The following is a 13510-nucleotide window of genomic DNA, read 5'->3' as shown; positions in this document are numbered from 1 at the left end:
AGGATATACACATCGAATGGTTCCAAAAAACTCGCTCGTTCAATTATGCGCCTCCGAAAGAGAGTTTTAATATTAAATGTGATTTTTTTTTTCTTCAATCAAATACCTGGGGCTGTATACAATATAATAATTACCAACGTAGGCACGAGGAAAATTATAATCACATCAACTGAAACACGAGAGGAAGACGGTCCAATATGTTGCAGAGGGTATTTTATTCATTGCAATACATGCCAGTAGGAGTGGGATACACCACCACCGGGGGAGGGAAGCCAGAGACGCGCATATGCAACGCTCCAGTTGCTCTGGGTAACGGTGGAATGTCGCCTTCCAGATTTTAAGGTATATTTCTCGGCAGCCATCCTTGTCTACGCCATCAAATTACTTTTAGGCGGTAAAAAAAAGCACTTGTTGGACATATTGTTAGTATGATTAATCCAAAATATTATAATATTCAAGTTATGGATGTGGTTCACTCAGAAAGACGATTGTGAATGTGGAGTCAACGTTCAAGAGAGCGTTAAAAACTGTATTACGCATGTGTCGTTATTAAAAAATAAGTTTGAAGGATACATTTGCACTTCCACAGCGTGACTTATCTTTAAATATCTTTGAAGTGATTTTTTAAAATCACAACACAAAAGTAAAAAGGGACAAATGTTCATAGGGAAAAAAAATAAAAATAAAGAAATGTTCCTTCTCCCCGAGAAGTGACGTGTCCTCAAAAACACACCACAGACTATTTGTTAACTATTTGTCATATTAAATGGAAGGTCAGGGCTAAAACTACATTTTACGTAAAAACCTATAAAAAGGTGAAAAGGAATTGAACTAAACATTTACATACGTGTGTAGCATTAACGACATTAATGCATTTGATTGGTAAATACATTCTTATTGGTCTAAATGAATTACATGTAACATGGAAAGCAAAACAACTTGTAATGCAACCAACAGGCGGGAAGAAATGTCACTGTACACGTGTATTTGGGAGTTTCACTCTCGGAGAGAGGTATTAAATATACAAGGTATTATAATATTTAATCTCCAAGAAGTGTTACAAATTTTATACTGGGGCAATATCGCTAAAGTGGTGTTTAAAATCATATTCACAGCCATCGGAGCCAGAATATATAGCAACACATATTTGAGATGACTTTTTATTTAAGAGTGAAAGAAGATGAGTTCCACATAAATTAGGTCGAAAAACAAAGAAATGCACTCTTAAAAATGACAAACCGTCGCGACCCACTTTTACAAAAGTTCCATAAATTCTGAGAATAACAAAGCGGTTTCGAACCATCTTTACTGCCATATCCTGCATAGCGTTACATCATCTTAAATAGATAAAACAGCCATTTTGGAAAGATGTGCGTCATACATCCAAAAATGTTATCCAACACTTTAGAAACGAGACAAATAAGTAGAAACATAGTGAAGTATTTCAGCATAATTAACATTCACATCACACAGAACCATCCACGTGTTGACCAATGGACGTCCAGGACCAAATTTCCATGACCACAAATGTTGTCAAATCTCAGCATCTACGTGATAGTGGATTATCCCTGAGCTACGGAAGTTTTCAGTTAAGGTGCGTTCACTTGCAACGGGGAGAAAAAAGAAATTACGCAAACTAACGAGAGCTTTTGCCGGCTTATATTTTGAGCGTCTTTCTTAAAAAAAAAAAAACTATTAATGATTTAAAACTCAGCGTAAATGAACATGTGAATATAAACAAATTCCCAGGACTTCTCCAAAACTTTTGGGCTTTCAGGGGAGCGAGGGCGCTCTCTACTCACTCAGACACTCGTTGGCCGAGTCCCCGGTGGCCCGAGCCCAGGGCCGGTCCCGGTAGGACGGGTGACACCTCTGGCAGTCGTCCCCCGCCGTGTGATGCTGGCAGGAACACACCAGGCGGCGGCTGAGGCCCGTCTCCACGCACTCGCTGGCGTGGCCGTTACACTTACACCTGGGAGAGGAGGAAAGGAGGGGCAGGTAGTCATGTCAGGGAGGTAGGGACTACTTTACCTAATCTCTCTCTCTCTCTCTCCGGTGTAGACAGACTAATGCACACGGTGAGTGGTGTTGAAGGCAGAGAGGAGAGGGCAAAGCGAGAAGGTATTTCCACCTTAAGGAGATGTCACTTCCTATTATCCATCACGGGGCATGGGGGAGGGGTTTCATTTCCCTTTAGCAACTGCACAATTCAAATGTGTGGTAACACACACCGCATCCACAAGTGGAAGAGGACAGGGCATCGAGGGTATACGCGCGCAGTCTATATTTACCCACCTCATCTTTTTGTGTTTTCACGGGTGAATAATCTTGGGACATTTTTTCTTTTCTTCTCACGACAAGTTTAGCTTATTTATTCCCCCCAGCCGCCACGTGTAGAAAGCCTATCTCCCCCTCCCCTCCCCCTCCCCGTGTGTAATGTCTCCTGGCAGCGTTGTGGAGTGGCATGTGGAAGGGGGACGGGGACTCGTCCCTTGAGTGGCAAGCCCTGTCAAACGTAGCCAGCTGTCTTAGATCCAGACTCTCGCTCGCCCCGAGGCTCAGACCCGGTTATTATTATTTCCGAGACAACGGAAAAACCTCGTGACTCCAGAAGTGCGTCCCATTCCGCGCGTCAGATTTCCTTCTGCTGGAGTAGACGTGCACTTCCACGTGGGATACTTCAAAAAGGGAGTGCCCGGCGAGGGGAAGCTGACATCAGTCGTGTGAAGTCATCAGCATAAATATATGTCGAGTCATCACGTCGTAGAGTGATAAGTAAACGGACGCTATTTTGTTTTTTGGTGGGTTGTCGCAGGTTGTCGCAGTCCCGATTGGTTGCTTTGATATTCTATATGAATCACGAGTTGGCGGCGTGAAGGCACGTGTACTCTCCCATGTTGCATTGTGGGTCCTCTTCCACAGGTGTCATGTGTCCCCCGGTCCCCCGCGGTGATGCTAAGTGTTTATGACATTTGTCAGATGCAATTTATACTCCGTCTGAAGGCTTCGTCTCGAACTAACTTAAATCGCCTACTTCCATCTCGAGCTCCAAAGTGCTTGGAACCGCGTCCCCTCTCATTACCGTGAGGAATAAAGAACGAAGAAGACGTGTAGGAGGTTTATTATCTCGCTCTATTCTCAGCTGATGGACACTTGACGGACAGCAAGCTGGAAGCTGTCTTTAAAAAAAATCAGTTTTGCATCACAGCTTTTGAGGATGAGCTGCTGATTGCTTGTCACGCTGTGGACACAAGCAGCAAACCATGTGTCCCCGAATATTGATATTCATGCATATACAACGTGTACTGTGTTAAAATACCTTCTGAATGAAAGGGAACACTGTATCCAGGAAGAAGAGGAGAGGAAAGGGGGATTTTATTTCATGGATAATCTGTTAAATGTTTATACTGATTTATACTATACTAATTGTAACAGCTTCCGGGCCGTTACCCGTGGGTTTCCCGCAAAAGCACCAAGGATCAGCCGACAACAACAATGTTCCGTTGGATAGCATACTTTATTGTGTTCCACACAACACAGAGCAGACCGCAAGACTGCGCCTCTGCTCACTTTCCTCCACTCCAGCTCTCAGGCCGGTGTCGGCTGCTGACTGATTGCCAATTAGTCAGAGCAGCTGACTGATTAACAACCAGCCAGCAGCCGAGGCCAAATTGGAGACAGCTGCCACACTAATATTCTGGTAAATTCTCTAAATAATTCCTTATTTTCATGATTCAGAAAGAAAGACAATGTTGTACTTTGGAGGAAAAAGAAGTAGCGCAACTTGAGACGAAGAAAAAAAATTAAGAGGCTGCAGATCTGTGAAGAATGCGCTGCGGTAAACAATGTTGCTGCTCCAGTAAACAACGTTAGCATAAACACATTGGTGTTTTTTATTTATCCCCCCCCTCCCCCCCACGGTGATCGCCATTGACCCCCCGAGCAGACTGGAAGAGCACGGCTATAATAATAATAATAATAAAAAAGGGAGTGCTGGATTAATAACAGATTAATCTTTGTGACGGAAAAATTCCCCCCCCCACCCACCCATCTCTCTGAAAACATTTTTGGAATTAGTCGAATCGTGAAAAATTCAAAAGCCAAATCTTGAAACACCAGATTGGAGTTGCTGGATTTTTTTGTATTTCACCAAAATCATAATCTTTCCGCCACTTAACTAATTTCTCTACGAGCCGTTGCAATCTGTGAGATATTGCACCTAAACCCTGCATGTATGCTCTGGCCTCAAAATATGTTCTTTGTAAGCTAACCCCACCCACACACACACACACACACACACACACCTCCTCAGGCAGCAGTTGTGTTGCCTCCAAATCATATTTGGCGAAGCCAATTAGTGTTATATAAATGTGTTTGTAATGAACAGGGTTGTTTGTGTTCATTACGTTTGAGATCGCTGGAAGCCAGAAATAAATTATTTTAAAAAAACACTGTGGCACAACAACAATATTTTTTGGGGGTGTTTTCAGAACTTTTTTTTGGGCTCAACCGCACTTTCAGGGGTCCGTGCTCAAGATAAAATCTTCAAATACCTTTTGAACGAAAGGGAACGCTGCCCGGGGTAATGAGGAGAGGAAGAGGGGTTTCTAATGGGGAGAGGAAGAGGGGGATTCTACTTCATGTATAATCTGCACAATGTTCAGACTGATTTATACAGATTTTAAGGCAAAATTCTTTAAATATATATTATATTATCATGATTACACACTCGCATTCAGAAAGAAAGACAATGTTGTGCTTTTGAGAAAAGAAAGTTGCGCAACTCGAGAAAAAAAATGAATTACAGGAAAGTGTACCTGTCACTTTCCTGCAGGTACAAGGAGCCAGAAATAAATTATTTTAAAAAACACTGAGACACAAGAAAAAAATATGTAATTTTTTGTGTTTTCATTACTTTTTTAGGTCCAACCACACTTCCATGGGTCCATGTCAAGGTAAAATAACGTGTAGTCTTTTTTTCCTTTTGCTTTTGGCACAAATGTTAATAAAAATAAATTACATTGAATTTAATTTTCCCAAAAAATGTAGATCAACAAATCTTACCCAAAAGAATTACAGCATAGAACACATAAGAGCTAAATTCCTCAGTTCAGCGTACCTAATTCTCCATGAACCCTACTCTGCCCGGCGACATCATCCCCTCCCTCCCCCCCCCGGTCTCTTACCGGCCTCCAACGGAAAAATCGGAGATGGCGTAGAAGTACGAGCGCAGCACTTTGGCGTCCTTGAAGAACTCGTCTCCGAAGGTGTTGAGCCGGTCCAAGGAGATGAGCAGGTCAGTGGCCGTCACCCATTCCTGGAAAAGAAGAAAAGAGAAGAAGAAAAGGACCGACGGGGGTGAGAAGGGATGTCATAAAACTCAATTTGATGTCATCCACTTCAGTCTCTCCTGCAGGTACAAGGAGCCAGGATGTAAGAGGAGGATTTAGTTGAGCCGGCAAGTGGAAAGGAGAGTCGGTGGATCAAGGAAAGGAGACAAGGGGGTGACGGCGTATCGGCATTGAGGAGAGAGGTTTTGGGACTCTGTGGTGGTCCACGGTGCTGTCGAGTACGTTTTGAAGCTTCTCCCAGAGGCCTCTTTAAAGAGAGACGGGAGCACACTCCGAAAAAAATGAGTGATGAGTTCCTCCGTTCATGTTTTTTCTGAGTACCGCAGCTTTGTACCGCTAAAGATACACCAGGCTTCTGACTATTACGGGATTTTATAAAAAATACAAATGCAGTATGCTCTCTAGGAATCCTAATCACTTTGGCGATCCCCAAGAAATATCAATTCTCTTGTTTGACTTTTTACGTATGATTTGCATTTGATATATATATATATATATAATACATAATATATATATAATATATACACATTATATATATTATATATATAAATATATATATTATATATATTAAACACCAGAGAATAGTCATTTACCACATTAACTATGCAGAGAGAGTATTTATGATTCATTTAATGTTATCTTCATTGACAAAACGTGTATATATATATATATATATATATACACTACCGTTCAAAAGTTTGGGGTCACTTAGAAATGTCTTTATTTTTCAAAGAAAAGCACTGTTTTTCCAATAAAGATAACATTAATCAAAAATACACACTATACATTGTTAATGTGGTAAATGACTATTCTAGGTGGAAACGTCTGGTTTCTAATGAAATGTCTCCAGAGGTGTATAGAAGTCCATTTCCATCAACTATCACTCCAGTGTTCTAATGGTACATTGTGTTTTCTAATCGCCTTAGAAGACTAATATCTGATTAGAAAACCCTTGTGCAATTATGTTAGCACAGCTGAAAACAGTTATGCTGGTGATATAAGCTATACAACTGGCCTTCCTTTGAGCTTGAAGTTTGAAGAACAAAATTAATACTTCAAATATTCATCATTATTTCTAACCATTTGATAAATAAAAGTGAGTTTTCATGGAAGACACAAAATTGTCTGGATGACCCCAAACTTTTGAACGGAAGTGTATATATACGTATATATATATATATATATATATATATATATTCAGGGATCCTCCAACATTGCACAAACCGAACGTGGCTCTTTTGGCCGCCTGCTGTGATCTTGGCTCTAGTGTTGAAGGCCCTGCTGACATCTGCATCATTATGAAATGATGCAGAGTCAACTCTCGTGGATTATTGATCTCAAGCCAGTTTTTAAATGTGCAAGTTGTTCGTGCCGTAGAGAAGATGAAAGGAACCAATGCGCGGTATCGCTCTGCTAGTTGAAGTCAGTTACAGTCACTGTGTTGAAGAGACCAGAGGGCCCTACAGCAGCTGGTTTGAGATGCCTCTGTAGAATCTGTGTTGTAATGCGACGCCATTTCTATTGGTGAGCTTCTCAGCCGTTACCACGGCGAACAAAGCAACACTCGTCTGTGGCCTATTTGGTTAGTAGCAGGGAATTGAACAAAGGTGACACGGTGGCCTGTGAGGTGCCTCACGTGACCTCCCTCCGCTTGAAATGGCACTGCGGTAAAAGTTAAGAGCCAGGTTCTATTCAAAAGAACTTTTCGGGGGTCTTTCTTCAAAGGGTTCTTGGGGATTCGGACCCCCTGCCGGGTCTGCAGCTTGCAGTCCCGAGGGGGCACCAAGAGGTCACCAAGAGGTCGCGGCACATTACTACAACATCTGGGCTGAATCTGCCGTGCATGTGTTCCTGATTGGTTGTTCTGTGTGACGGCGTCCGCCAGGAGCAGAGAGGAGGAGGTTCTGTTGATGAAGACGAGCAGCTGGAGAACCTTCAGCGCACGATGAAGAACCCACCCGACCTCTATGGCCTCACCTGAAACCTCCCCCAACACCCTCTCTCTCTCTCTCTCTCTACCTATATACCTCTCTCTCTCTACCTCTCTCACTCTTCCTTTCTCACTCTATACCTCTCTCTCCCTCTATACCTCTCGCTCTCTCCCTTTTCTATCTCTCTCTCTCTCTACCTTTCTCTCCGTCTCTCTTTTTCTACCGCTACCTCTTACTCTATACCTCTCTCTCCCTCTATACCTCTCTCTCCCCCCTCTCTCTCTCCCTCTATACCTCTCTCTCCCTCCCCCTCTCTCTTTTGCTTCCTCTCTCTCTCTACCTCTACCTCTCTCCTCTATCTCTCCTTCTCTCTCTCTCTCAATTCAACAGGCTTTTTTGGCATAAATGTTGCAACAACAATATTTCCAAAGCATCAGGACACAGCAACACGCAAAAAATATACTTATATAATTCATATGGATAATAATATGACAGAAATTACGTGTGAGAGGTCTCTGCTGGCTAATGGGCTCTGGGAGACACTGAATGACCATGATGCACTGCAGTTGCAAAGGTAAAAAGAAAAGACTCTAATTCTTCATTTGGTTTTAAATCACCTGGACATCAACACACAGACACAAAAGAGGAAGAAGGGGACTGTTTCTCGTCCAATAATTCCACAGTTTAAATCCTCTGTGATTGCTCTCACGCTCCCGGCATAAAGGGGAAATCACCACGATCTCTTCCGATGCCCTTGTGATGATAATGCATGGCATTTTGCACGACACGTGAGGGTTTTTCAATCAGCGAAGGAGTTGAGTAAAGGCCACGTGAGCGTGATTCAGGAGCAACAATGTGGGGACACGAATGGCTGCCAGAATCTGCACAAATTAGACGACAAAGAAACCGTCTAATTTTCTAAAATTACCCCCTCATTGTGCGCGTCGGCGCTCCTCCGGTATGTGCACTTATTTAAAGTGGGTGATGTGCACACATTTTCAGGTGCTGAATTGGCCCCTTTCTATGCAAATGAGGCTCGTTGGCAAAGTGCTTTCAATTCTCAAAGATCAACGCTAACAGCCGCGCGCATTACGGCGGGAATTACGAGCGTCTTCAGAGAGACGGCGCTAACTGAAGCGCATTTAAGCTACTAGGGGCCGTCTGTCACGGCTCGTTTAATTTAGCGACGCGGCTAACGGGCTGCGATGACAGCGGCGTGAGCAAATAAATGAATACGAGAAGATAGAACAATAATGAAAAAAGAATGAGTTTTTTTCATTTATATGAACAAATCAAATGAGTATTTCTTCCCTCTCCCTCCTATATCCTTTCCTCTTTCTTAATTGCCGCTTGGATGAAAAGGCCTCATGATGACCCTCACGCCTGAAGAACCAAACCCACCGGCCAAATGCACCAATCAGGGTCCATACACATGGGGACCAATGGGTGTCCACGACTTTAAACCAAATTTACATGAGCAAACATTTTGTGAAATCTCAGTTTATACATGAAGTGAGAAAATGTCGTATTTAAACTAACAATGAGAATTCCAAAAGCATACAATATATAACCTTAAATGACTCAACTGAATGAGAGATAATAGTTTAGATTTAAAAAAAAACATTTTTGTCTTTTCGGAAAAATGTGCGCTGCGAGTATTTAGAGCGTATGCCGGCTTATATTTTGAGCGTCTTTCTTTTAAACGCATATTAATTATTTAAAACTCAGCGTGAATGAACATATGAACATAACACATTTCCAGGACTTTTCGAAAACTTTGGATTGTACTTTTTTTTTTAAATGACTTTTCCAGGCTTGGAAATATCCATTTATAAATTCCATGACTTTTCCAGGTTTTCCATGGCTGCAGGAACCCGGATTAATACATTGTGTCATAGAAAACGTGCAATAAAAACACAATTAAAGGGCCAGCGTAGTTATTCTGCTTTTGCTTTTTTAAGTTAGCTTAGCAGAAAGCTAACAGCAGATGCATAAAATGAAGACCCAGGGAATCCAGAGTTGAGTTCAGGATTTTTAGAATGAATCTTTGATATTGTAAAACTGTGGAGACATAACATAACATACAAACTGTCCACACACATATATATCAATACAACTATGATTAGCATAAAGCCATCATGCCAGAAATTACCCCTATACTACTACTACTACTTAAGAGTTTAAGCTAACCCTAACATGACGAAATGCTAATCGCGATTAGCATCTAGCTAATCGCAATTAGCAAGATTAGCGTCTTTTGCTACAGCAAAATATAAAACTATAACAGTTATTACACAGATAGCAGATATTTACATGTTACATACATAGATACTCACAGACTTAGCTCTTTGAAGGCTATCAAGCAGTAGGCTAAAGGGGAAACGTAGCCGCAGAATGCGCTTCAGTAGAATCATGAAACAGGAAGTAACTACGGTAAGAAAGGAGGGACAAATCCAAGAACAAAAAGGCAATTGCATTCTACACCACTTGACGTCTCTAATGCGACACATTACAATGTGGGGCAGAACAGTAGTACGATCATGAATTCTTTAACTTTTTTTTCTTCACGCGATTAAATCTCAACCAAAATGTAATATTTCCCAAAAAATAACAAAAATGCACGACTTTCTGTCCTCTAACACTGAGAATGAGAGTCTGAACAGTATACTCGTGTGCCCCCACATCCAGCTCTCGTGCAAAAGACACGCAGCCCATAAAACATTTGAAGTGCACTGTGAGCATTTTTGAGTTTTTACTTTCAAAATGAATATATTATTAGATTTTCAATAAAAAGCAAACGCTCTCCTCCATTCATCACACACAGACCATTATCATATGGAAGAGTTATTAGCCATGCTTGGTAGAACAGTGCTAAACTGTGCGAGGGGGGAATAAACAGACACGGTTCCAAATATCACAAACTGCACTGAAAGCAAGCTCTTTATTAGGTTAATTAGTCGTCGGCCCCTCGTGTATCATTTTGTATTTTTTTGTGCAAACCACAGCAAAAGCTTAATTAACTTTGATTTCTCGCTCCTTTGGAATTTGGGTCCACAAAAGCTGCAGCGATGCTGACTGAGGCGTTGAGAGTGGCAGCGGGCCAGCCCTGGGCCGGAGACAATAGCGGTCTAATGATCACATCACACGTGCACACGCACACGCACGTGGACGTAAGCCGCCCACAGCTCGTTTTCTTAAATATCAATCATCGTTTTTTTCTGCTCAGGGGGTTCATAACCTTCTCTTTCGTCTCCTGTCTCCTTCCCTTCTCTCGTTTCCTTGACCTCTGAAACCTTACGGCTTGCATGCGCTGACAGCAAAGAGAGCAGTGTCCCCTCTTTCTCGACTTAATAACTTTTTATTTTATTTAATTGCTTATGTCCACTGTGGCCTCAATATGTACTTTTTACTCATTGTCATTCAACGCCGGAGCTCCAATTTGTCACACAGCTTTCTCGAGAGGGAGGAATGTGTGTGTGTGTGTGTGTGTGGGGGGGGGGGGGGGTGTTGTTGGGCTGGTGGCAGGAGAGACAGACAAACCGTTTTTAATGGATGACTGAACAAATTAAATTAGAATTTTTTTTAAAAGCGGCTTTCATCTTCTGCATTATTATTGAAAAAAAGAAAGCAAGAGAGAGAGAGCTCACTTTGAAGCCATTACTGTGAGAGAAAAAGGTAAATGTTGAACATCCTAAATAAAAAATCATTTGGCGACACACACACGGCACGTGAGACGACGGGAACACAGGTGACATTCACACCGGACAAAAAAACACCTGTGCGTACAAACGACACGTGATGCTTTGGGGGATTTACTTCAATGCGATTTTTGCTTTTGACCTCTCAAAAATGACATGCAGATATATTTTAATAGCAGCAGATGAAGCGTGTGAAGTCTCTATAATATCTAAAAACCCATCACGCGCTCTTCAAACTGAGGCACTAGCGTTAAATGTGCACAAGGGGATTAAAATGCTAATAAAACAGGCGGGATGCAATTCTTGTTTTTAAGCCTTTATGAAATATGCATGTTCTGTACGAGCCATATGCAGAGGAGAGGAAGAGGCACAGAGGGGAACGGGGATCATTTTATACTCGGTCCGCAATCTGCATGTAAAGACTGCAATTTAACCCCCAATCTTTTATTTTCCCTGCAGGAAAAAGATGAATAATTATCTTAAAAACCTCATTTTGTACAATCCATATAAACTAAGATAAGGTCAAGACTTCTGGTTTTCAAATGCATTCCTTTCCCGTGTTCCACGGCGGGCTTTAGGCTCTTTCGTACCTCGGGGGGATGACTTTACCGCGTTAGCTAGATAAATGCTCGCGTCACATGCAATGTTGCTCCGAACAACGCTGGACAGCGAGCGCCTCGGGCATTTCCTCCGATTACATCAACTTAATGAAAAACACATTCTACTCCCAGCAACACATTTGGAGACTGCTGCTTCTTTTTGTTGTTGTTGTTGTTTGTTTCATATAGCGGCTAATCGGCGACCACAATCACGACGCTGGCATTTTTCTCGTCTCTCGGGAGGTTTTTTATTCGGAGGAATTCAAGTGTTCGCCGAATCAATTTCAGATTGTTCTGCAGCTCTGACAACGGGCAACATTTTACACCAAAATCTAGGATTTATCAATATTACAGGGTTCATTCGCTTTAAACCACATTTCCATGACCAAACATTATGTGAAATACATGGGTGTAGACCTTAAAGGACAGAAATGAATGAGAGATACTAGTTTAATTAAAAGAATACAAATTTATAGAAATATTTCTTAATTTAATCAAACTGTGTAGATTAATGAATGTGAAATAATATAAGAAATGTCCATGACTTTTCCAAAACTTGGGATATAGATTTTTTTAAAGGACTTTTCCAGGCCTGGAAATAGCCATTTTTAAATTCCATAACTTTTCCAGGTTTTCCATGACCGTAGGAACCCTGATATTATCCTCCTTGAACTCCATGTGTTTGTTTCGAGAAGGTGATCAAGCAGTACTACCCCGTGATTAAAGGCGGGAAGTGGCGCCTTCGAGCCACGCTTCCCCTTGACCGCTACTAATCTTGCACCCACACGCCTCACTGTACACCCATGACCATTATCCCATATTAGCCACAGAAAACCGCCAATGGCACCTATATATGCCGAATATAACCGCATTCACACTTAACAAAGAGGTATCTGGAGCTGAAGGACTTCTTCTGGTGATTGCTACCCGACGGGTACGTACAACACCATCATTTACGTGGAACTGTGAAACAATTAAAGTATTGTCGAGTGATTTCTTGGAGTTCTGTATTAGACAAGGTGGAGAGTGTAGAGCCGTGCTCGCGGCTCTGTGAGGCTTTTCGAGTTAAATACTAACATCGGCATACTAATGCACTGATGGGGTGATGATGACACGCCGAATTAAAGCAGGTTCAGCCCAATGTTATTGTGACAGGTTCGTGGCCGTCACCGGTAGGTTTCCCCCCCCCTAAGCCCCAAGGAATGCGCAACCAGAGGGAACGTTGGTAACGTGTTTTATTTGAGCGCTCTGACCGCCGACTGTGTCTCTGCTCATGGCTCCCCTCTTCCTCCTGTCCAGCTCCTTTATGGGGACAGAGCCTCGCAGATACACAAACCCAGATTGTCATCAGCTGGTCTGATGACAATCAGACCAGCTGATGACAATCAGACACCGTTCCCTGAACCACACCCCCGCTCCACCCACTCTGCAGCCGAGCTTAAACACCCCCCGCTGCCACATACCTCCACCGCCCGACTTAGGCCGGGCCAACATCCGGCCTAACCTACTCCCCCTCCCCCCCATGAGAGCGGGAGAGGAAGTCGGCCACGACCATCTGTGTCCCCGGCCTATGGATCACCTTGAAATTAAAAGGCTGTAAAGCCAGATACCACCGAGTGATTCGGGCGTTGGTATCTTTCATGCGGTGGAGCCATTGGAGCGGGGCGTGGTCCGACCAGAGGGTGAATGAGCGTCCCAGGAGGTAGTAGCGCAGGGAGTCGACCGCCCACCGGATGGCGAGGCACTCCTCCACCGTGCTGTACCTGCCCTCCCTCTCCGACAGCTTGCGGCTGATGTACAGCACGGGGCGGTCAAACCCCTCTACCTGCTGGGACAAAACGGCCCCCAGCCCTCTGTTCGACGCATCAGTCTGCAGAGTAAAAGGGAGAGAGAAGTTAGGTGTGTGGAGGAGTGGTTCCCCACAGAGAGCT

The 13510-nt window shown here is 42.9% G+C and overlaps 1 protein-coding gene across 1 annotated transcript in view; it reads right to left on the bottom strand.

The window, feature by feature from the left end:
- lamc3 (laminin, gamma 3) overlaps nucleotides 1-13510 on the bottom strand; it is a 106987-nt gene that overhangs the window by 72362 nt on the left and 21115 nt on the right. Inside the window, exons 3-4 of the mRNA XM_056432134.1 lie at nucleotides 5187-5317; nucleotides 1803-1972 (exon numbers count right to left, since the gene is read on the bottom strand). Coding sequence (XP_056288109.1) covers nucleotides 1803-1972; nucleotides 5187-5317 — 301 coding nt within the window. The remainder of the gene's footprint in view (nucleotides 1-1802; nucleotides 1973-5186; nucleotides 5318-13510) is intronic.

The sequence above is a fragment of the Pseudoliparis swirei genome, chromosome 15 (genome assembly GCF_029220125.1).
Source record: "Pseudoliparis swirei isolate HS2019 ecotype Mariana Trench chromosome 15, NWPU_hadal_v1, whole genome shotgun sequence".
NCBI lineage: Eukaryota > Metazoa > Chordata > Actinopteri > Perciformes > Liparidae > Pseudoliparis > Pseudoliparis swirei.
Note: the sequence above shows the minus strand (reverse complement) of the source record. Positions and strands in the feature narration are given on the sequence as shown.